This window comes from Centroberyx affinis, unplaced genomic scaffold (genome assembly GCF_046629955.1).
Source record: "Centroberyx affinis isolate AG114_WGS23_722 - 3 ecotype Tasmania unplaced genomic scaffold, CSIRO-AGI_Caff_v1 ptg000609l_1, whole genome shotgun sequence".
Lineage (NCBI taxonomy): Eukaryota > Metazoa > Chordata > Actinopteri > Beryciformes > Berycidae > Centroberyx > Centroberyx affinis.
The window spans coordinates 70,489-95,670 of NW_027279240.1; the positions used below are offsets into that span (position 1 = coordinate 70,489).

Here is a 25,182-nt window from a genome sequence, read left to right on the forward strand (position 1 = left end):
TGGTTAAGTCCGTGGTGCTTAAGGCCTATGAGTTGGTGCCGGAGGCTTATCGGCAGCGGTTCCAAAATTGGAAAGATAAACAGTCTCATGTTGAGTTTGCGCGAGATTTGGTTGCCCAATTTGGTCGCTGGTGTTCTGCGTTGGAAGTCGATACGTTTGAGAAACTGTGTGATTTGGTGGTATTGGAACAGTTACAAAACTCTGTACCCAGTTATGTTGCCAATTATGTGCCATGAACATTGCCAGTGACGTGCCAAGTACCAGTCAGGAGGCAGATACTGAAGTTGCCCAGGTTGTGTTGACTTTGCCTGAGCAATTCCAGTCTGTGTCACGTGCTGATTTGGTGACAGAGCAGAAAAATTATTCGGGCTTACAAGAACTGTTTGACAGAGCTCTGCCACTTGGCGAAATAAGTAGCTCTGCGCAAGGGTATTTTCTTCATGATGGCATGTTGTTTAGGAAGTGGGTGCCTCATGGAGAAGCTCTTGTTGATGATCCTGTCTTTCAGTTTGTGGTACCGTCTAAGTTTCGAGAGTTGGCCATGATAATGTTGCTGGGCATTTGGGGGTAAAGAAAACGTATAACCGTGTGTTGTGTTACTGTTTTTGGCCCCGCTTGAAGCTTGACATTTCTGCGTACATCAAAACGTGTCACACATGTCAGTTAACCGGCAAGCCAAACCAGTCAATCAGACCAGCTCCACTTTGTCCAATTCCTGCGGTTGATCAGCCGTTTGAGCATCTGATTATTGACTGCGTTAGTCCGTTGCCCCGTTCAAAGCTTGGACATAATTATTTGCTTACTGTTAGTGCCAAGTAACCAGGTACCCGGCTGCGTATCCACTCAGAACAATAACCACTAAATCTGTGGTAAAAGCTTTGACGCAGTTTATTTCTGTGTTCGGGATACCAAAAATCATTCAGAGCGATCAAGGTTCTAATTTCACTTCTCGCATGTTCGCGGAAATTCTCCAGCAACTTCACATCAAGCATAACAAAGCTTCGGCTTATCATGCACAATCTCAGGGAGCATTAGAACGTTTCCATCAAATGTTGAAGTCATTGTTGCGCTCTTATTGTACAGAACTGGGTTGCGATTGGGAGGAAGGATTGCCATGGCTGCTGTTGGCAGCCAGAGAGGTGGTGCAGGAGAGCACGGGTTTTAGCCCGAATGACTTAGTGTTTGGTCACAAGGTACGTGGTCCCATGGCTGTATTGAAAGACAGCTGGAAAATACCAGAACCCCCACAAAATCTTCTTGACTATGTAAATGGTTTCAGGCAGAGGTTGTTTTTGGCTGGTGAAAAGGCGAAAGAGAAGTTGGTAAAATCTCAGCGAAAAATGAAATGTCTCTATGATAGGCGTGCAGAACCTAGGCAATTTAATGCTGGCGATCAGGTTCTGGTGCTTCAACCTATTGTAACTTCTCTCTTTGAAGCTAAATTCACAGGCCCTTACACTGTGGTGCGACAGGTGTCGGAGCAGAATTACATCATTGCGACTCCAAAAAGTAGAAAAGCCACTAAGTTGTGTCATGTAAATCTGCTGAAACCCTATTACTCACGTTTGCCAGATGTTGAGGGGAAAAATGAGAGTTGTGTTAATGCTTCTCTTTGTACCACTACAGTTGCCTTTGCCTCATCACCACCAGCCTTGCCGGAGGAGACTTCAACCCCTGATGTTGTTTTGCAAGGTTGGTTGAAAAATTCAGAGAGCTTGGGAAATTTGGATTGCATGTTGGCATATTTGGATGACTAAACGTGCAGAGTTGAGTGCCCTTATTAAAAGCTATCCCTCACTGTTTTCCGACGTACCCTCTCGCACATCTTATTGAACATGATGTGGATGTGTGAGATGCGGTACTGATAAGGCAGCGCTTTTATCGCGTTTCGCCTGATAAGCGTAAACATTTAGACCAAGAAGTTAAATACATGTTCAGGGCAGCGTGCGCATGGTACAGGATAAGGTTGCAGCAATAATCCACTATCCGCCCCCAACTACAAAAAAGAGCTAATGCGCTTTTTGGGGATGGCGGGATATTACCGAAACATTTGTAGAATCTTCTTGTCAGTTGTGGCGCCATTGACTGGGTTGTTGAAAAAGCAGGCCAAGTATATCTGGTCTGACAGATGTCGTTTAGTAAGCATGTTTATTAGAAAATAGTGAGATGGCTATTAGAATGTGTTAAGATTACACGTGGAATCAATTTTGTTACTGTTTAATTATTTCCTTTTTTTTTCTTAGATAATGTGGTGGAACCCCATTCTTACGGAGGGGGTTGTGACGGCCCTCCCCCTCTGCCTGCTTACTGGCTGTCTTGTTTCCCTTCATGGGAAGTTATTGGCAGAGTGGGGCAGGTCGTCAGCCAATTCGTCTCACCTGGGTAGTTGGGGCTCAGGGTATATAAGCTGTTGTGCTATGCTAACAGCTCTGTCTTTTCTCTTCCTTCTCACCTCTGTGTTTGGTCCCAGGCCTCCACCGGCAATGTGGGGCTAAGCCTGCGTTCCTTTTGCACCTTTCAACATTCCCACACACTACACTTCATTCACCCATTGCAGACATGACTGATGGTTTACATTTATTCCCACTGATGCCTTTTGGTTTGTTTTAGGTTCACTTGAGTTTAATTAAGTTAAAATAAATTACTTTTTGAATTTGGATTAATGTGTGGACTCCCTCTTTGTCACTTACTAGACCCAGTTTGTGACAATATGATGGTATATAATCTAGTACATAATCTAGTAAAATGAGTATATGATGTAGATCATGTATATGATGTAGTATAGGATGTATATAATGTGTATGTTATATGTATATAGGATGTATTATGTATATGACATGTACTGTATATGATGCTATATAAAGGGCTATATAGCTAAATAAACAAGACTAGACTAAATGCCCGGTCACATGACACATAGTGCTTACCATTGCTAGAATACAGGGGGTGGCTTGAGTTACCCACTGGCTCATCTTATCCCGCTCTCCCCTACATATAAAATGATGACTGACACTATCTGACAATAAAGATAGAATTAAAAAATATAGTACATTTATTGAAAATGCTCAAAGCATATCCCTTGACACATTCATAAATAAATAAATATTTATCATGGCTCTATGTCACTGGAGTCAGAGGATCCAACGACTGTCTATCATTTTCATATTGGAGAAGGGAAGGGCTGTAGCCTACTTTCCCTACCAAAATGTACTTCAGACAGTTGCGTCAGTCTTAGCAAAATGCATTTATAGTCTGAGCCAACATTTTCACAAATCCTGTGGAAAAGTAACTTGATTTGTTGCTGGTCAACTTTTAAAGTAAAGTTGCAATGAAGGCAATGAAAAGTTGTTAAATCTAGCAACAAGTTTGTAACACTGAATGTGTGAAATATTGATTATCATATTTCATCTGGATGTTTTGCAAAATGCTTGTCTTGCAGCCCATTAGAATTAAATAAAATTTGTTCCACAAGTATGTGTTGCAATTATTATTTTATTCCCAGCTTTGATGTATTAGACATGTTTTCAATTTTCAATGGCAGAAACCATGTAAACCATATAAAACAAAGGGTTATACACCGATATTAACATAGGTCTAAATTTTAGAAAGCATTTTGATTGGAGGTTAAATTAATCAGACAGGGAGTGGAGCAGTAATCAGAAACAACATTTTCAAAAGTCCCCAGTCTCAGTCTCGCCCTCAGTCAATTTCAGGTTGTTACAACTATACTTCAATTATAAAGGACCAAAATTCAATTCTGATCCTGCATATTGCTGAGAGAGAGAGAGAGAGAGAGAGAGAGAGAGAGAGAGAGACAGGCAGGAGGCAGAATAAGACCACTGGACCCTCTGACCCACTGCATAGATGTCCTCTGATTGAACTTGACATTGTGTGTGTATTTGTACACACACACACACACACACACACACACACACACACACACACACAGGTAAAGAAGGAGTTAAGTGCCACCAAATTGGTGGTGGCCAATTATCTTTGAATAAAATAGTTGTCCCTAAGGCAACTTATCTTTGTTTAAACAAAAGAGAAGAATAATTAAATATGTTATTTCTATTTTATTTTTTGACAAAAAATTTAATTCATTTCACTTTGAAAGAATGGAGAACCTTGTGTAAATCTAAAATAATATGTGGCAATGGTCATGAGTCAGATTCAAATCCAAGATGTCACAAGTACCCAATATGTAGCTATGTCCAGTGTGCCACCAAGACCCCCTAGTGAGTGAATGTTTTCTGAAGAGGCAAGAAAAACTGTCAGTCCTCCTGTTTATGACGCACTGCTTAATGCACCAACACTTACATACGACATCTCAATGTTGTTGTATTCATTCAAAGCTTCAGAACTGGCATCTATGGCTGTTTCAGCCATGTTCAAAGCACACACTTCAGGCTCTGTGAAGAAATGAGGTGTTTCAGGGTGGAGACTCCTATTTGGCGATGCACTGAGCAGGTCTTCTGCTGGAGAGCATAATACTCTGAGTCTCTGTAAGGAGGGAAGGAACCAGAATCCACCGTTAACCCAGCAGACGACACTGCATAAAGTAAAACACAATATGGGCATAATGAAAATCTAACACTCACACCAATTTGATCCCTTTGACAGTATTAGGTTACAGAGTACAGTTCCACTGGAGTTAGCTAGCTCAGTTGCTTTTTGTCAAGAAGAAATGAATACTGGCTAGTTCTTATCCTGCGCTATGTGCTCCCTGCATGTTATATTGTGGTTTCCATGCCAAACAAGGAAAACTCAAACTCAACATTCACTGGACAAACACTAACAGAGGTATTGATGTTTTTCACATTACCGTTCAGATCTTTTGTATAAGCAAGCTCAAAAATATTGGCATTACTTTGATTGATACCCACAGGGAATTTCTTAGACCACACCTTAATGAGGACACAACAAATCAATAACGTAAGTCAGAGTTTGACCATGCAGTGCCTTGTTGTATGTGATCAGAAGAACTTTGAAATCAATGTTGCACTTGACTGGCAGACAATGAAGGAAGGCCAGTATTGGTGTAATGTGGGTCCTATGACAAGTTTTTTTGTCAAAAGCACTACACCAAGGCTTTTCTGGAGCTAGGCTTTTGCAGATTGACTAAGACAAGAGAACAAGGCATTACAATAGGTAAGATGTGATGAGATAAAAGCATGAATGATTCTTTCCAAATCATGAAAAGATAAAGATGATTTGATTTTGGGCAAGTTTCTTCATTGGAAAAAGGAAAACACAATGGATTTTTAGAGGAGGGCATGATATCAAATGCTAGCAGGCCAATATTCTGCCGAATCTGGTTTGGGCCGATGACAAGAATTTCCGTTTTATCAGAGTTAAGCGTGGAGGAAATTTTGTGCCATCCAGTTTTTAATAGCAGATAAAATCACTAATCAGTTAAGATCATTAGGCTTGAATGATAGATAAAGCTGTACATCATCCACATAGCAGTAATAAATAGAATAGGTCGATCAATTGAGCCCTGGGGGACTCCACACATCAGTGGAGCAGATGATGAAATATAATCACCAATAGATACAATAACTTTTCTATTTGATAGAAATGATGCAAATCAATTAAAGATGAATCCAGAAATACCCACCAACAGTCTACGCTTTCAAGAAGGACAGTACAATCAACAGTATCAAAGTCTGCACTGACTGTGTAGCAGCAAAATGGAGCATTCCCCAGAATCAGCACACATCAAGATGTTACTGTTTTCCACCACATCCAAGAGCTGATTAGAACCCACTTTCTGTGCTAATAGCTAATGTGTGTAAGATGTGTAATATGTAGACTACCTGTCTCAGTGTACCTGAGGTTACAGTCATGCTATAGAGAAACCACAGAGGAACCAGGAGAGCTGAAGAGAGAGCAAGGACTATCCCAATGGCGTAGCCCCACCAGGGGTATTGATAGGTGTTGTTGTATTTCAGAGGGGTGAACTTGACCAGAGAGAAAAGCAATATGGCCTATGAACAAGAAAGAGACAGAGAACATAAATGAAAAGCATTTTTTGTTTACTTACTAATGGAATATGATATGGAAAATGATAAAACATTCAAAGCCAAATTGAAAGTGTAATTATGGGCCTGTATCTATACATTCATATTTTCATACATATGTACATATATACAGATCCATAACAACTCATTTTTTCAATTAATTTTTTCTTTTAATTCTATATTGTTACAGTACAATGCACAACTTCATTATCTTTCCAGTGTCTTACATAGGCTTAGAGAAATAATTATAAACTACATTTACTTACCATGCAGAGAGACGGTGTGATGTACTTCCAACAATATTTCATATAAGGCCAAGGGCGGTAGCCAATCATGTCCATAACATTAGAATAATAATGGTCAGCACCTTTGAGACAGACATTCATGTTATGTTATACCATATCAGCCTTCAAAGCGTGAACTCATGTCCTCTGCTTTCAATATTCTATATTAGAATGTAAGGATGGTGATACATTTAGGAAATGTTTGGGCAATGCAGATGGGCAACATTTCCAGCAGGCAAGAAAGGGAGTCACATGGTCAAATATCTATTCAAAAGCATCCTGGCAATAAAAAGTTCTGATTAAAGCAACAACATTGCGGCAACTCTTTGGGTACAATCACATTTGCCAAAAAGTAGCCTGGTGTATCATGGTTTAAAACTTCCCTTTACAGGGTCATGTCAATACAAATTAATAACTATTTCATATTTCATAGGGGCTAACTGCATAGGGGCTAACAGTTTTCAGAATTCTTTAGCATGGCTTGAATTTAATTTTGTTTTCAAAGTTCTTTACTTAAGAACTAGACTTACAGGTAGGGAGTTTCCTCATAACACAGGAATGGACTTGGGCTACCAATGACTATGTTTACATGCACAGAGTAACTCGGCTACTGGCCATACTCCAGTTAAGGTCTTAGGGGCTGTGTCCACAGCGCACCTGTCTTTTAGGCGCTAGTGTTTTGTCATTGTTGTTTTCTATGACATGGTAGCGCTTTCAGCACTCCTGACCCAATACATGGACCTGATCTCTTTTCAGCGCTCGGCGCCATCGGCACCTCGCCTGCTTTCAGAGTTGAAAAAATGTCCACTTTGGCTGAAAGCTTTTTGAACACAATTAATCGTCATGATGGCAAAAACTAGGAAAATAAGGTCCAGGTTGAAAATAACCAGAACTATCCTCTAATGATGTTGCATAAACATTAATAACATCTGTCATATCTATATTGTAACTATATTGTAATATCAATGCAACCCTCTTGTGAAATGGATCTGGATGCCCACATAAAGGCTATCTGTGTCTCTTTAAAGTGTTATTAATGACCTGTATTATACTGGATTACTAAATGCATAACTAATGCAGATTTATTATTGCTATGGATGGTAAGTGTCTTTGAATAACAACATTCTATAACTCACCATATATCCATCCCATACAAATGGTCTCCAAAATGGCAAAAAACATTAGTGGCATTCCACTGCAAGCATAGTAGTCAAACAGCTGATATAGATAAACTCCACCCTACAGTACATAAGAGAGAAAGAGAAGAAGATAAAGAAAAAAATAAAGTGAAGAGACAGTTCCTTTGAAATAACAAATCTTATATGGTAAAGTGTATATATCTTATGGAGACATTATTCTGCCTGCATTAGATACTAGTGCCAAAAACACTTGCCATTCTACAACAGGCAAAGCTGTCAAACGGCAAAACACATTTGACAGAGAGACAGGTAGACAGGTAGACAGAGGGAACCATAGACCAAGGGATATGAATACAGATAAAGGTTATTTCTTAACAGTTTTAATTACACAGGATAAACAAATGGATTCCCACCTCAGTGACCATGAACAGGCCAACAAGGAAGCATACAACACAGATGACCAGCAAAAGTAGTTTACGTCGATGACCAGTGAAAAAGAAGGATGGATACATGTCTGATATGGATGTGACCAGGCCTTCCAGATACACAAACTATGGGTAAAAAATTAGTGCTTTTACTTTTCAAAAAAAAAAATAACTGAAGGGCTTCAATGGGAATGTGAAATTTACATCCTATGTACATTTATTTACCACAATTTAATGGTATCACCTTACCTGACTGTCAAGTCCAAGGAAGATAATCATAATGAAGAAGAATGTAGCCCAGAGTTGGGGCAAAGGCATCATGGCTACCGCCCGAGGGTAGGCAATGAATGCCAGGCCAGGGCCTGTAAGTGGTCCATACCAAATGACAAAATACAGTATGTTAGATTAGACGTTATGAGTCATACTGTACGTATATTGTATACTAATTCCATGTAATCAGAAGAGTAATAATGTAAAACCTGCTGGGCTTGGGCCCAGAAATGGTGTAGTAGTTAAGACCCTTGATTCTGGCACTATGTACCCCTGCTGGCCCAGGACAGGTCCTGCCAAAATCTTCTCTGACTCTCTGTCCTCTAAGCCTTCCTCTTGTCTTAATAAAAAAAAATCAACACTAAAGAGAATGGACTGTGTCTCTCCTTTGGTAATTTTTCAGAAATTTTTGCAGGGCTGGTGAGGCTTCATTTTTGAATATCCTTATACCAGAACTGTACAAAGGAAATCCATCTGAAGAGAACTGCAGGGGCAGCACTGAAACCCTTCAAACTTGCAATCTGTCATGAATCCAGCCAGCTCATCTCTTTGAGCTCTTTCTCTCTATCTTTCTTTCTCTCTCGTGCTCTGTGTTGTCGGTCTTGGTCTTGTTTTCCACTCCCCGTTCCCTCTCTGAACTGGACTGGGACCAGTCTATGCTCCAGTTGTTCATGTCTGCCTACTCACCTATTCCCATCTCCTGCATCACCTGTCACCTGTCTACAACAAGACCTTTTGTCAAGACTTTAAAAAGCTTCAAAGTACAAGTCAAACTCAAGTCCCATCTTACCAGAACCCAAATCAAGTCTCAAGTATTCTCTTCATGCATCAGGTCAAGTCTCAAGTAATTAAAGTTGTGACTTGAGTCTGACTTGAGTCCAAGTCATGTGACTCGATTCCCCACCTCTGCTTGTAACGGACAGACCCATAGAGTTGAGACATGAAGACATGGGCGTGGCCATTTCTCGGTTCCAGAAGCAAAAAACCCATTCATTTTTCACATACACATGGACATGAGACACGCCATTCAGAGTGTTGTAACAGTTGAATGACCTGAACCGCTACGGCAGGGGTCATCAAATAGATTTCACCTGGGGCCAAATTCCCACAGAGCAAATACTCTTTGGGCCAGGCCAAGGGTGGTTCTATTTCCAAAACCAAAAAAGAAAGACAATAGGCAAATAAGTAAATAAAGCTGCAAGGTTATGTTGAAATTAAGCATGGTTTATTCTTCTGTCTTAACAAAGCCAAATGGTTGGGACTGGGAGTAAAAAGCCTATCACAGGCAGCGCATGTGCATCTTTGTGCATTATCTCTGCAGTCTATTCCTTTGTTATTAAATAGCACCGGCTGGCTTTTTGTTCTTGTATTCTCTTATATTGTCAATGTATAGGCTATTATCAATAAAGGATCCATTACCTGGATGACTGAAAAATTAAATGAAAAATCTAATGTACAAATAACTAACCTGTATATATCTAAAATGCTCCCTTTCAAGTACTTTGTGTCAAAGATAACCTAACTTAAAAATATAAACAGTGCTGCACTGTCCTGTTTGTTGCTTGCTTTTGTCTTCAAGGTACAGAAGAATATAAATGAGGCCCCTTTTACAGAGAAATCTGCTTTTCTGCCCCTCTGCCCTGCTACATCTCTCTGTGCTGTCAGTTTCACCTGTATCTTTACATCGTTAAGTTACTAGCCTTTGACATTGTTACATTATCTGCTCTGTTTTACTGCTCAGCAGCTCCTCTGGTCCAGACTGTCCTGCTCCTCATCAGGACGACTCCTTTTCCTTCTTTGAAAATATTTTTCAATATTAATCTGGATTGAGGGAGCAAACATTCAGAGTCAGAGTTAAAAAGTTAATACTAACATTATCAGTCCACTCAGTGGATACTGACTAGCAGCTAGGCTATACAGCGTGCTAATCTCAGAAATGTAGCTGTATTCCAAGTAACGTTAACTGTTAGTTCTTCTTTTCGGGAATTCAATCGGCCGTCTTCTTGGCATGGAAAAAAATATCCCTCACGCCCGCGTATGTAATGGGAGACAAACGAGACGAGTCCGGTGAGACAGCGAGCGAGCGTGTGCACGCGAGAGAGAGAGAGAGAGAAAGAGACAGTGCGACAGAGAGAGAGAGAGAGAGAGAGAGAAAGAGAAAGAGAGCGAGAGAGAGAGCACGGAGCAAGTAGGGCTGAGTGAATCAGTGTGCTACATGCAGCTCTACAATTAAATTGTGAAAAAAAAAAAAAACATTGTGCCAGTCAGTGCTGATATTCTGCCACAAAGTTGTCTATGTATGGGAAAACCTTGGAACATTTTTATTGTAATTCTTATTTGGTGTTGGGGAGGATGAAGTGGGGCCAGAGAAAAATTGCTGGCGGGCCGGATCTGGCCCGCGGGCCGCTAATTGATGATCCCTGCGCTACGAAGTGAGCCATTAGCTCAAATGAATAGCAGCTGCGTCGGGAAAACTAGCGTAGTTGGAAAAAAAGGCTAAGGTTCAAGACTGTGTACATCTGGGTGTTAGAGGGTGAAGAAATTTCAGAGAGAAGTGTGCCATCGAAGTCCCCCAACTACAGAGCTCGCTCCGTCGTCTTGTCATGTGGGAGAGACAAACTATATCTAGAGCTAGTCATACAAGATAGACCTAACGCTACAACCATGGACTGTAAAGCGTTACAATGTTAAGACAAGAAGAACATGGTCCAGTGTTTTGTACCTGGCTGCAACTATTGGTCAGGAGTGCACAACTTCTTTCTACCGCTTTCCATCGTCTCAGTCAGTGAAGCAGCTGTGGATCGGACTCAATAGGTAAGTTTAATCAACGACTTATCACAACAGGTATCAGAGAACTGCTGGTTAGCTCGCTGGTGCGCTACAGCACTACACAGCTGTCATCTCTATAGCAACATCACACACAAGTTCACGAGTTTGCTGTGTTGTCACCATAGTAACTCCCTGTAAGGATCATGGATACTGTAGTGTTTGGTGCCGTTTTAAACACGGAAGCATCACTAATGAGGTTGAAACATTTATAACCGAGGATCATTACAGCAACCTTCACTATCATTTTCTGATCTCTGAGACTGAAGGGGTTCTCTGTTGTGTAATATGGCAGCTATTGCTAAAGTTAGAAATCCCAATGGCGGCAGCTGGTCAGAAACTCTTCCTGAACCAAACATTTCAACTCTATTCAACAGGGCTTGACGTTTCACGTTGACTCCAAAAACAGCATGTATATGAAACAATGTAATACAGTAAAGCTCATGTAGGCCATAATGTTGCATTATCCAATACCTGATTCAGCCACTTCTGAGATGTCTACACCCAGCTCATACGCCATGAAGCCAAGGACAGAGAAGATTGCAAAGCCAGCCACAAAGCTGGTTGAACTATTCAACAGGCAGAGGGCAAATGCGTCTCTGTAATTGAAAAAGATTAATATGTATCCCAAGTCATGTGAACAACAGAAAGATAAAGGAGACATGCAAATATTTATTTTTACTTACTTGTAGCAGTTGTTGTTGTATTTGTTGTAGCTTCCCAAAGATGCCAAACAACCTGAGCATACAGCATAGGAGACAAATATCTGGCTCCCAGCATCCATCCACACCTGAAAACAAACAACAGAAAGTTTTTTTGTTGTTTTATCCCATGTTTACAGTTTTTGGTTGATCTACCCCTTTTAAATATTGCTGATCATGTTGACTGAACATGTATGATTACTCTGGTTTAGTGGTTCCCAACCAGTGTGCCTTCAACGCCTTAACTATGTGTCATGCTCAAAGGCAAAGAAAAAAGCCCCCCCCCCCAACCTTAGACCCTCAACTGAGGACAAGGAAAAACTCCACAAAAACCTCACTGGGGAAAAATAAGGATCAAATCCTGTGCTATAGCTGTTTGAAATAGTTATTCTTACTTGTACCTGTACTTACTTGTCTATCCACCTGGGTTTCCCTGTGCCCAGATCAGTGTGGAGGGGAGCTATGGAACTGTCAGCCAGCAGTCCAGAAAGCTGAGTTGACCTCAGCTTATCCCTCCCTCCATTCTCTGCATTTCCTTGCTCTCACTGAGAAAACACTTGCTGCCCTTTCCAAAACATACACCTTCAGCCACTCACCTAGGCTTTCGGCCAAGATGGTGGCACAGGTTTGCTAATTTCCCCAAAGTGGAAATTCCTTCTTCCTCACGCCGCTCACTTAAGCATTTCTTCATTTGAATATCATGCTATCACCCAAGCTAACCTGTCAGACGTCATGGATGAGTTGCTGTCGGAGAAAGAGGCAGCTCCTGGAGCGGGGATGGGAAAAACGCTCTCTATTCCGTCAAAAAAGGGATGGTCCTTTTCTGACTCATTGGCGTGTGAGTCACGGACCTCCGCCATCGCCACTGAGGAACACAGAGTTTGAGAAGCCGCCCGAAAGCTAAATCACTGGCAGAGCACCCACCGCTCAGCCATTGTCCACTGAAGATTGGACCTGGGAGCGGGGACGTGCACGCGCTCGGGGCGTAGGAGGCTTGGACCAGACAGATGCTGTGACAAATACTGCCAGTGGTAGAGACACTGTTTTTTTTATTTTATGTCTCGATCGGGTGGCGACCTCTACCTATCACAGAACAACCTGCTGGACCCCAATCAGTCAGGACTGAAGCCAGCACACTGGAGTGAGACTGCTCCCTATCCTCGGTCCTCATCTTGCTTGACCTGTCTGCTGCGTTTGACACAGTCAACCACCACCTGCTCCTTGACACAGGTTAAAGAACGCACCTCTGCATGCCTGACTGACATCTCCATGTGGATGTCCTCCCATCACCTCAAGCTCAATCTGGACAAGACTGAGCTGCTCCTCTTCCCTGGGAAATCCTGTCCCCTACAAGATCTCTCCACTACCATTGACAAAAACAAATCTACCCCACCCACCAAAAACCTTGGTGCTATCCTCCACAGCCAGCTACGAGTCCCATATTGCAGCCACTACTCGATCCTGCAAATTTGCTCTTTACAATATCCGTCAGATGAGAGATGGCTATGGTAAGTGGCTCTACACATCAGTGGCACAGCTCAGCAACTGAGGCCATATCAGTACACAATTGTTGGGTGCACTGGGTATCTGTCAAACTCAGCGCATTTAAATGATTTCTTGGCACCTTCTGTGCATCCAGGGTGTCCAGGTAGTGCGAATGGTAACGCAAACAATCTAAATAATTTCCTTCAATGTTTGGGACTCAATTTGATGTCTTTGGCTTTTATTAGTAATAAATAAATACTAATAAAAAACACAGAAATTGGCTTAAATCAAAGTCAGACTACACGTAACGTCAAGGTGGACATGCCTCAATTTGAAAATTCAGTCATTAACTACTCACCCACATCAGTCAAAACTCGATTGAAGTTCGCAAGACACCAAACACACAGCAAGTTAGTCCTCGTAGTCAGCGTTCCAAGTTAACAGGGCCATGTTTTTACAGCAAAAACAAAAAAACATAAAAAATGTAAATCAAATATTTCCAAATAGCTCATGCAGCATAATCCAGGTGTTTTACATTGGGCCAAAAGTCCAATATTTACGTCATTATCTCCTATATTTAGTGTGCTTGCTGCAAGCAAGCACACTAGAAATTTCCATTATTTATTCCACTTCTTATTCTGCAAAAAAAATCTCCTCCCACACCATTTGCACTAGAAACTCCGTTCAAGTTGCATCTTGTTGCATATGTTACATAGATTTATGCTTGCATTCAACTTTTTGATCCGACTTTTACTTTTCTATTTACATTTAATCGCAAATTAAAACCACAAACACAATCATTGGCGGAATGTTCAGAGACCAGGTGATTCACAAGAAGCACCCAGCTGCAGCCTGCAGAACAGGGCGGGGCTACAGATCGGGGTGGGGCTACAGGTCGACCGCTAAACCAATGAAATCATCAATGGCCGGGATTACAGGTTCGATCTGTAGCTAACTTTAGCAGCTAGCGATCTGTAGCTAACGCTAGCAGCTAGCGAGCCGGTAATGAGAGCATTGATGTTAACTATGCTTGTCGGATTCTGGGAATACATTTAGTAGCATTGAACCTTAGCCCCTCTTCACTGAAGCTGCTTAAGGTGCTTCTTTTTAGTGCAAGGAGATGTGTTCTTCTTCAGTGGATTTCAGACTCTGTCCCCACAGTTTCGCAATGGATTCGGAGTGTTATGGAACTTATCCCTTTAGAAGCTATAACCTTCTGGCTCAAGGACAAACCATTTAAGTTTTTTCATATTTGGGACCGCTTTCTGGACTATATTGGAGAGGACAGGGCCCAGGCCCTTCGGAGTGGTCTCTACGGACTAGCATGGACTGAGATCTCAAGGTACATTTCCATGTAGGTCTTAGTGTTTAATATGCCATTATCCCATCATTATGTCTGATTGCCCTTGTCACCTAATTTTATAAACCTTCTGTCTTGGTGTTTTATCTCTGTTTTCTATTATTTATTTATTTATTCTTTTTTATTTTCTCTTTTTTATTTAAATTTATTTCATTTTTGATTATTTGATTATTGTATATATATTTTTTTTGTTTGTTTGTTTTTTTTTTGGTTCTTGTGTGTGTGGAGAATGTGTTCGGTGCTGAGGGTAAGTTGGAAAAGAGGGTACATATTTTTATCATGCTTGATCATCCTTAATTGTCTGTCCCTCTGAAAATCAATAAATATACTTTAAAAAAAAAAAAAACTATGCTTCTCGGTTGTGTATTGTGAAGATTTGAATAGTGAGTGAAATGTAATTCTCTCACCATGGATTCTCAGTTTTGATTACAGGCGATCTGTAGTCCCGCCCTGTTTCAACCTCTAAACCAATGAAATCATCAATGGGTGGGATTACCAGTTCACTAAACCAATGAAATCATCAATGGGCGGGATTACCAGTTCACTAAACCAATGAAATCATCAATGGGCGGGATTACCAGTTCACTAAACCAATGAAATCACCAATGGGCGGAATTACAGGTTCGATCTGTAGCCCCCCCCCCCCGTTCCGCAGGCTGCAGCTGGGTATACTTAATTCTCACTGACCAGAGTAGTTAGCAGACACACACGTAGCTCTCCATCTCCTTCTTCTTCTAGACAGCCACACATACACACTGCAGCCATACCAACAGCCACACACACACACACACACCCCAACAACCCAGACACACATATTCACACCACAGTTACCCGCAAACATACACACACACTACACATCGGTACGCATCCACCCGCACACACACACACACAGCTACTGGTACGTATATAGTACCAAAAACACACTACACATCGGTACACATCCACCTGTACACACACAGCTAGAATCGTCCTAGCAACCACCCAGTACACCCTAGCAACCACCTAGAAGTGCCCTAGAACAAACCTAGTACACCGTAGCAACCACCTAGGAATACAGTACAGTACCAGTATCAATACGTTTACCAGTATGTGCCGGTACCAGTACATGTGTAGTTGGCCACAAACTAGAGCCCTGCATTGGGATTGGGGTCCCGCGGGACGCAAATCTCGCAGGAGCGGACAGTTTTAATGTTGCTGCGGGCGGGAGCGGGCGGTCAAAAAATAAACTGCGGGTCCCAGGATTTAACCAGAAGGATGGAGAGTCAACAAATGCAGTTGAAAAGAAAATCAAAGCAGGTCATTACAATACCAAAGCAAAGCAAGGCAAGTCTGACATTTGGACAAATTTCTCAGTTGTCAGTTGTCACTAGAATGTAATTTCGCTACGTTATTACCAACAGGTGGGACTACAGAACCGCATTGGGATTGAGATCCCGCGGGACCCGATGCAAATCTCGCGGGAGCGGGCAGTTTTAACTTTGCTGCAGGCGGGAGTGGGCGGTCAATAACACACACATTGTGGGAGCGGGCGGTAATGGTCAGAAATCCAGCGGGAGCGGGATTAAAAAAACTAGGGTTGGGTCTGGTACTGAAGTAACCTTTTGGGATGCGGCGGGCAGCAACAAAAGCTTTGACCATTTCAGCTGCTTGTTTTGAAGTTCTCTTTCAAGGTCACGCTCCTTGATCCATGTGTGCAGATCTGGGTTGAGCACTTTCAAAAACTGCTCCATGATTATGGCATCGCCGATCTCCTCCTTCGTCTTTGCCTTCGGAAGCATCCACGAGTCTTGAAATCGGGCCTTTAGCTCTTTGGGAGTTTCTTCAGTCCCAACTACGAAGCGCAGCCAATAAGTCTCTGGGCTGATCTCGAACTTGTATAAAACAGCAGCTTTAACCTTAGCATAGTCCATTGACTCATTGATGTCCATACCAACATGAGAACCGCCTGTATGATCCCAACCAGTCTGGCTTCAAACGCGGACACTCTACCGAGACTGCACTCTTGTCTGTAGTAGAAACACTGCGATCAGCTAGAGCTGCCGGTCAGTCCTCTGTCCTACTGCTACTTGACCTATCGGCAGCCTTTGACACGGTGAACCACCAAATCCTCCTCTCCACACTCGCTGAGCTCGGCTTCTCAGGATCTACCCTCTGCTGGTTTGAGTCCTACCTCTCAGGGAGATCCTTCAGAGTGTCTTGGAGAGGGGAAGTGTCTAAATCCCACTACTTGTCCACAGGGGTACCTCAAGGGTCAGTGCTTGGACCCCTTCTCTTTTCATTATACACCACCTCATTGGGTGCAGTGATCCGCTCACATGGCTTCTCTTATCATTCATATGCTGACGATACCCAGCTCCTCCTGTCGTTCCCGCCAGACGACCCCACAGTCTCGGCGCGGATATCGGCATGCCTCGCCGACATCTCGGCTTGGATGAAGGAACGCCACCTTCAGCTTAACTTGTCAAAGACTGAGCTCCTTGTCATCCCAGCCAGTCCCTCTATACAACAACAAATCAGTATCCAGCTCGAATCAACTGAGCTCATACCCACAAAGTCTGCCAGAAACTTGGGTGTCATGATTGATGACCAGCTAACCTTCAAGGAGCATGTGACTTCTGTTGCTCGGTCATGCCGATTTGCTCTATACAATATCAGGAAGATCAGACCCTACCTGTCTGAGCATGCAGCACAACTCCTGGTACAGGCTCTTGTAATATCACGCCTTGACTACTGCAACTCCTTACTGGCAGGGCTCCTGGCCTGTACTTTCAAACCTCTGCAGATGATCCAGAACGCGGCGGCGCGTCTGGTCTTCAACCAGCCCAAAAGAGCACATGTCACTCCGCTATTCATATCCCTCCACTGGCTCCCAGTTGCTGCCCGCATCAAGTTCAAGTCCTTGATGCTCGCCTACAAAACAATAACCAAAACGGCTCCGACCTACCTGAACTCCCTCATTCAGGTCTACGCTCCCTCCCGCTCACTACGTTCTGCCATGGAGCGGCGCCTGATGCTGCCACCACAGCAAGGCCCTAAGTCTCTAGCCAGACTCTTCTCTTCTGTGGTTCCCCGGTGGTGGAACGAGTTGCCAAACTCCATTCGATCCGCAGAATCCCTCTCTATCCTTAAGAAAAGGCTAAAGACCCAGCTCTTTAGCGAATACCTCCTTTCATAAAAAATAAAAAAATAAATAAAAAAAAATTGATGCACTCTATGCATTACCTCATAGCACTGCCTTGTAGCACTCCCTCGTAGCACCTATGTCCTGTTGGACCAGAACTTAGCTTGTTGCACTGTCTCGTAGCACCTTTGTCCAGTTGGACCAGAACTTAGCTCTATAGCACTTACTCTCGTTGTTCTCTCCTATCTAGAAACTTGCTTGTGTTGTATGCAAATCTCATGTGTAAGTCGCTTTGGATAAAAGCGTCTGCCAAATGTGAAATTGTAATTGTAAATTGTAATTATAAGCAGCTCATGCCTTGCCAGTGAGAAGAGATGCAAGTTGCAGTGCCCACTGACACACATGGGCAATTCGCTCAAAAGTGATCAGGTAGTGCTCAATGTCCTCCCCTTCCATGAAGGGCTGCATTTTAGGGCCTTTCCACCCCAGGAACCTCACACCAAGTCATGGCGTTCCTGCTGCACTTCCTGCTGGAGCTGGGTGAACTGGTGCTGGACTCTTTTCCAGCAGTCCTCCTGGCGCCTCCGCTCCTGCTCCCATCTGATGTCCCTGTCAGACTACTGCTGCATGAGGGCCCTCAACAGGCCTGACAATTCAGAGATGCTCTGTGGGGTTGACCACCTGTTGCCCCCTGCTGGTCATGATTATCTACGGGTTCCTCTTGCTGAGCCTCCATCGTATGCTGACCACTTCTGCTTTTAGTCATGTTGCTCTTTACCACCCCCTACATGTCTGGAGCCATCACTGCCACCACTTGTAAAGGGGTTGCCCAGCCAAACGGTCCTGGAAGTGGTTGGAGGCAGACTCAGGACAAGGTCTTGGAGGCTTAGGGTGCATTTATTTACAGTGTTCGGATTACACGTGTAACATAAGTAAAAAGAAATGAGAAATAGCTTAAAAAAATCTTCTTACAGCAACAAAAGAACACTGAGGCACAGGCAACTCAACATAATAAGGCATGTGTACACAGCTGCACGGCCTGGCCCCCCCCCCCCCCCCCCAGGAGGTTTTCCTTAACTTTATTTCCCTTAAATTGGTCTTATAACATCATGCAAAACATCACATAATGTCCCTTTAACTCCATCCCACAACACCAGAAATTATAACATATAAACCCAAACAGGTCCCACACAGTCAGAAAACCACTCTACAGAAAATGGAAAACACCCCACGAATGGTATCTCCCTCGTTACTCGCTCTGACGTCATCACCATCAGATCTACGCGGCAGTAGTGCGGTGGCCCCTGCCCAAACATACTCCCGCGGCTGAAGTACGGTAAGTATGGTTTGATACTGCAACGAAATGAACGTTTATACAACTCCACACTTATTCTGTAACAAAAGCAATAAATGAAACGTAAATTGAAACTATGTCTGTGTATTATTTTCCCCCAGTTAATCAGAGAATATGTAGATGTTAATGTAACAAAATACTACCACTAAACATAAACAGACCCGGGATAGTTAATGCATAGCAGTGTTACAATGTAGCGATGGATGACTGATTAACATGCGCTCTGGTAGCGGAAGGCTAACTGTGTTTGATTTCATACAAACTTAAACCTGCACTAAGCGATTTCAGACCCTATAACCAATCCTGAAACTAACGTGTGCTATGTGGAGATTTCCGTGAGAAGTAATGATATAAACAAATAGCCACACATGCGGGCCAGCTTTGTTGTTTTCACCTCTTTTCTAAAGCTTGTTGTTCGGACCGAGCAGTAGCTTTTCCTTTTGTGGCTGGACCGCAACAGCGGGGCCAGCCCTATAAACGCAAATGTCTGTTACTCACTGACTGACTGACTGACTGATGAAGTTACACCATTGGTCGGCCATGGCACGTGGCACACCCATACACGGTCCAGCCATATACTAGGTTTTGACCTAGTCTTGTTTTAAATGACCTTGTCTCCTCCCTTGCTGTTGGTTTGAAAGCGGCCCTCTCAAACAGCTCTCAAAAAATTCTCATAATGGCGGACTCTATGAAGCAAGCAAGTAAACTTGTTCAAGTAGTAAACTTGCGACCTACCTCTTCACTTTTCTTCACCTTCAGCGGGATTAAAAAATGGCAAAGCAAGACTGGTAACAGGCAACATTTCTCCATATGTACGTTTATTTTAGCCATTAGCCTTTGTGCACGTGTTTGTCCTTAAGGGCTTCCGTCACCCAGTAGTTTTGCTGTGTGTGTTTACAAATGTCTTGTGGTTTCTGTCACTCTCTAGTGGTCAGAAAATCACTTAGTGTAGCTTTAAATTCAATGATTAGTTAATGGTTTAATGTGTAATGTTTCTGCTTTACTGAAGCATAATATGACTACTATAACAGCAGGGGTTGCTAAATGTTAGTGAGTGAAACAAAGTAAACATGTCATGGTGCACGCACGCTGAAAATTTCTGCATTCTCCAGTACCCTCCTACACCCATGACACCTTCCCCCAATAGACTTTTCTGGCAGACCATCAGCTATGCAGCTATCTTGAGTAGCTAACCAATAGCATCAATAAGTAGCTTGTACAGGTATCATTTACACTGGGGACGCTGGGGACATGTCCCCACCACTTTTTGAAATGGCCGATTTTGTCTCCATCACTTTTTAAAAGCATAATTTGTTAAAAATGTAGTGAAAAATAGCTTGCACCAAGAAATGTTAACTAACAAATGAGAACTCTTTGAGAAAGGTTTATTTGCACAATAAGAAAACATACAATGCAATGTAAATATAGAAGAAACAAATGCGCATTGTCCAAGCCCCCCTAGCCTACTGATTCTAAAATGACCCAAAAACGTGCATGTGCCGATCAGTAACTTTAACAAATTCTTGACTTGTGTTGCAGCTGTGGATGTGATGCATATGGATGACTGTACTTGTGCGGTCGACGTTGTTGTGCATTTTATGCTGAGTATTTTCATATTGTCGACTCTGTAGTAGCCTAGGTTTTGCCCTTTTGATACCCCGTTATGCAATTTTTTTCTCGCCGTAATTATCTACTCTGACCTCATACCGATCCCCCCATTACATTGCCTAAAATCACATATGTTGAAGACCGTTTAAAACATGTTTTTTCATCTGAGCCTTTATGTCCCCACCACTTTTCAACACAAAGTGACGCCCTTGAGCTTGTAAATAACAAAACTAAAATTCCTCATAGTAGAAGCTAACGCTAACACCAACTACCACAGCTGCATCAGCATTGTAGCTAACCCATCCCGCTGGCTTTTGTGAGTTGTATTCTACAATGGCGGACACAGCGTTTTATCCCAAGCATCTTACAGTATTGTGAGTGTTTATGTGTACAAACAGTTCTATCACAAGCACCCTACAGTGAGTGTTTAATTGATTAATAAGCACACAATTGTTTGTTGTCTGACATCATTAAAAGTGCAGCAGCAGTAAAATTGACAGAGTGAAGTTGCAAATTCTGACCAGAGTAGCTGCTGACGTGCCAAGTTCCAAGTTATCACACAGAGCTTTAAAGAGTGTGTAAACACACTCTTTCCAGCAGGTTTGTGCCTAGTGCACAATTTGAAAGATGGGATGGGAGCAAGTGTGAACAGTTGTGTGTGTCTGTAATAACGGATCAACCATCTCTACTTGGAGGCATCAACATTTCTGATGGCAAAGCATTCGATATCACTCATGCTTTAGCCTCACCTGAGGATCTGCAAGGCGGCCTGGATCAGGATAGAGGTAAAATCGAATGCCATCTGTAGCTCCTGGTAATGTCAGACCACGGATCAGCAATGCTATTATCATCACATAGGGAAAAGTAGCCGTGAAATAGACGACCTGAAAGAGGACCACCAATATATAATGGTCAAATTTTACTTCATGACAGTACTACAATACGTATTGCTTTTTGTAACAGTTTAAATGTAATATATGTAATAAATATCTGTATATAATTACATTTATATTACATTTACAATTGCAATTATATTTATGTAGCTGAAAATTATGGAGGACCAGAACTGTCATTTTAAGAAATGAATGAATGTATATATAAATTATCAATCTCAGAAGATTCTGGGGGGCAACGGCCAATATTTCGGGGTTTCCGGTGGAGCCAGCGGACATCGGGGCCAAGACTTCCTCTTCCGTGCGCCGGTCATTGTTTACAGTCCGATTAGCAACTTGAGACGCGAGAATGGAGTTGGAGTTGAGAGACAACGTCTCATATGCAGATATCTGTTTATAGAGATTAGTCGAAATGTTGTCTGGACCACGCCCATGGCCCACATTGATCCTCCCGATCCAAGCGCCAGGCGTTCTCGTACCCATCGGTGCCGAAAACACTGTTCGCCGGATACCGGGGCGCATCGTCACCGCGACCCCCGCCGAAATCTCGGCCGGATCACTGGGAACAAATCGGCGCCCAGCTATCGGCACTGGCCAGAACCGTAGCCCTGGGAAACTTCGGGAAGGTCGGAAATAAGCCCTCGGTCGGATGAAACCTCCATACTTGTCTGTGTCTCTCTCTCCCCCGACAGAACAGAGGGGCTTCAGGTGGACTGAACTCGCGCATATGCATCAAAATAAACGGTGATGATATAATTGTATAGATTATACTTTAGCTTCAGCGTACATGCATGATATTGGTCAGCCTGCTTACTGTGTGGGAGAAACGGGCTCCTGATCTCAGCGGAGACAACAAGATGACGGAGAAAACAAAACTTAAATTTCTGGCTCTGTGATCCTATGATGTGCCACGTGCCACGGCCGACCAATGGTGTAACTTGATCACTCAGTCAGTCAGTCAGTCAGTCAGTCAGTGACAGACATTCGCGTTTGTAGGGCTGGCCCCGCTGTTGCGGTCCAGCCAAAAAGTATTGATGTTTGTGTATTTTGTGGGGAAACGTTCGACTCATGTAATAAAAGAAACAAGTCAAGTTGCTAATCAGACTGTAAACAATGACCGGCGCACGGAAGAGGAATTCTTGGCCCGGATGTCCGCTGGCTACACCAGAAACCCCAAAATATTGGCCGTCGCCCCCAGACTGTAATCGTCGTCAGACCGATAGACGATGGGTTACGAGATTGATAAATTATATACTGTATTTATATATATATATATTTATTCAAACACATGTATAACAGATATACAAGTATTTAGATATAAAAATTATATGCAATTAATTAAATTATATAATTTATAACAAAGCTTGATTAAGATCAAAGCAAATGTACAAGTTAGTGTAATGATCAAGTGTAATGGTGATAGGATCATATTGCAACCAAACTTGTACGCAGTTAAGTTACAACCAAGTTGCCAATTACAAGTAGGCAATGTATGAGCTCACCTTCCCTGAAGACTTGACTCCCTTCCAGATACAGAAGTAACAGATGATCCAGCTCAGTAGAAGACACCCAGCCAGATCCCAGCGGATACTACCCATCTCCTCGATTCCTCCAGACACACCCAAGATTCTTCTCCTGCAGACAGAAATGTAAGTTTAGGAACATTTTCCTTTCTCCATTGTGAAACAAAATTTCTTAGTTCATAGAGTTATTGTGAATACGTACTGCCAGAATTCTTTAGCTGAAGATGTTGCATTCCCCAAAATGTGGCCATTTGATGAATGATTCTGACCATAATCAGAGCAGTCCTCTTGTAGTGGGAGAGTAAGAATAACAAGTAAGAATGGCATTTTGCTAACATGTTGGTGAAAAGATGATGAAAGGAATAGTTCACCCAAAAAATGACAATTCAGTCATTATCTACTCACCCCCATGCAAGTTGAAACTCTGGTGAAGTTTGTTAGTCCATAAAAGCATTCCGGAGCTTTCCAGCTTTCCACAAAAACTGAAGTAGTTAGGGACTGATCTTTAGAGTTCAAAAAAGAGCAGAAAAAGAACAGAAAATATCCATAAAATGACTCCATACAGTTCTTGAAGCATAATCCAAGTCTCCTGAAGTCAACAATCGCACAGTGAGTGGAAAAGACTGATATTGACACCATTATTTAGAGCAAATCTTCACTACAGCCGAAAAATGTTAGAAAAATGTTGTGCGTGTGCAGTGAATCTCCTCCACTTCCTTGTTTACACTCCTAACGACTTCAGTTTTTTTGGAGAACACTGCTACAAACTTGTGCTTTTATGGACTAACAAAGTTCACCAGAGTTTCAACTCGCATGGGGGTGAGTAGATAATGACTGAATTGTCATTTTTGGGTGAACTATTCCTTCAAGAGACAAGGCAGTTAAACATTTGTTCTGATACGATTAGCTCAAATGGTCTCATTTGGTTTGAAAGGATAAAAAAACAGACTCAAAAATTACCTTTCAAACTAAAGGAAAAGGAAATTAAGTGCATATCAAATATGAATTTAAAAATGTAGCTTCCCAAATTTTAGTAATAGTAACACAATAATGACATACTGTATATGTTTACCTGTGTTCCAGCTGTTGTTGCAGTTGGCCCAGGGGAGTTCGGTGTTGAAAGAGGAGAAGAGGTAGAGGAAGGCCCAAGCCAGTATGACGATATAATACATCACAGTGTAGAGCATAATCATGAGATTGCCGTAGCCTAAACCTATTGGCAACAATATGTCATTATCTGCAAATATACGTAGATGCTAAATGATATCAGGTATACACACTAGAGCTTTACCGCATGCAAGTATTTCATATACTGTATTCTATTGTATTGAAGGTTTAGTTGAGCTAGCAGTACCTTCAAATAAAGGACATATTTTCCTCCAACATGTGATTCCACCCTGACTGGTTAACTGTCCCAAAGATATCTCCAAAAAGAAGAGGGGGATTCCACAGGTAAACAGGAACAGAACATAGGGAACAAGGAAAACTCCTTATGAGAAGAAGAATTTTGTAAAAAAAAAAAAAAAGAATTGTTAGGGGAAAATTAAAGCAGCATTTAGTGCACATGTAATATGACTGATATGATTGATGGTAATCTAAATTTAGGGACATTTGTGACTGACTGTTCCAAGATATAATTCATGCAGCCTGTTCTGTGCAGCCTGTAATTTTTTATGCCTTAAAATCCTGCTCTCACCTCCTCCATTTTTGAAGCACAGATAGGGAAATCTACAAACATTGCCAAGACCAATGATTTCTCCAACTATTGCTAAAATGAATTCAGTTTTGTTGGCCCACTGGCCTCTCTTCTGAGGCTCTGATGATGGATGATCTTGATCGTTGTCACCTTTCATCAACTTCATCTCTGGCTTGCTTGTTGGCTCCATTGGGTCTGGTCAGCTGTTAAGATGTTGTATTAAAACAGTAATGGAGTGAGTGATGAGAAGTATAGTTCTTTTTTATCTGTTCTGTTTTTTCTTTTTTTTGTGCTTGTTTTTTTATTATCGCATTTCAAAAAGGAGTATATAATGTACAAAACATTAATGTGAAGATACAGCACTACAGTACATGATGGGCGGGGGTAGGAAGAGAAGGGGGAGGGGGGAAGTAAAGTATACTCTAAAAAGTAAACAGGTACACTAAAAAAAATGGATCGAAATAAATAAAATAA

General features: G+C 42.2%; 1 protein-coding gene across 1 annotated transcript; it reads right to left on the bottom strand.

Annotated features, from left to right (window-relative positions):
- Nucleotides 1-370: 370 nt before the first annotated feature.
- LOC139643439 (sodium- and chloride-dependent GABA transporter 2-like) lies at nt 371-24,898 on the bottom strand. Its single transcript, XM_071518585.1, has 16 exons — nt 24,709-24,898; nt 24,367-24,501; nt 24,085-24,225; nt 23,215-23,299; nt 22,992-23,124; nt 21,346-21,480; nt 11,654-11,757; nt 11,442-11,566; nt 8,121-8,233; nt 7,860-7,997; nt 7,444-7,546; nt 6,290-6,390; nt 5,820-5,990; nt 4,325-4,503; nt 1,814-1,892; nt 371-553 (listed from the first exon to the last, which is right to left on the bottom strand). The coding sequence occupies exons 1-16, from the start codon at nt 24,896-24,898 to the stop codon at nt 371-373; spliced, it is 2,115 nt and encodes a 704-aa protein (XP_071374686.1).
- Nucleotides 24,899-25,182: the final 284 nt, after the last annotated feature.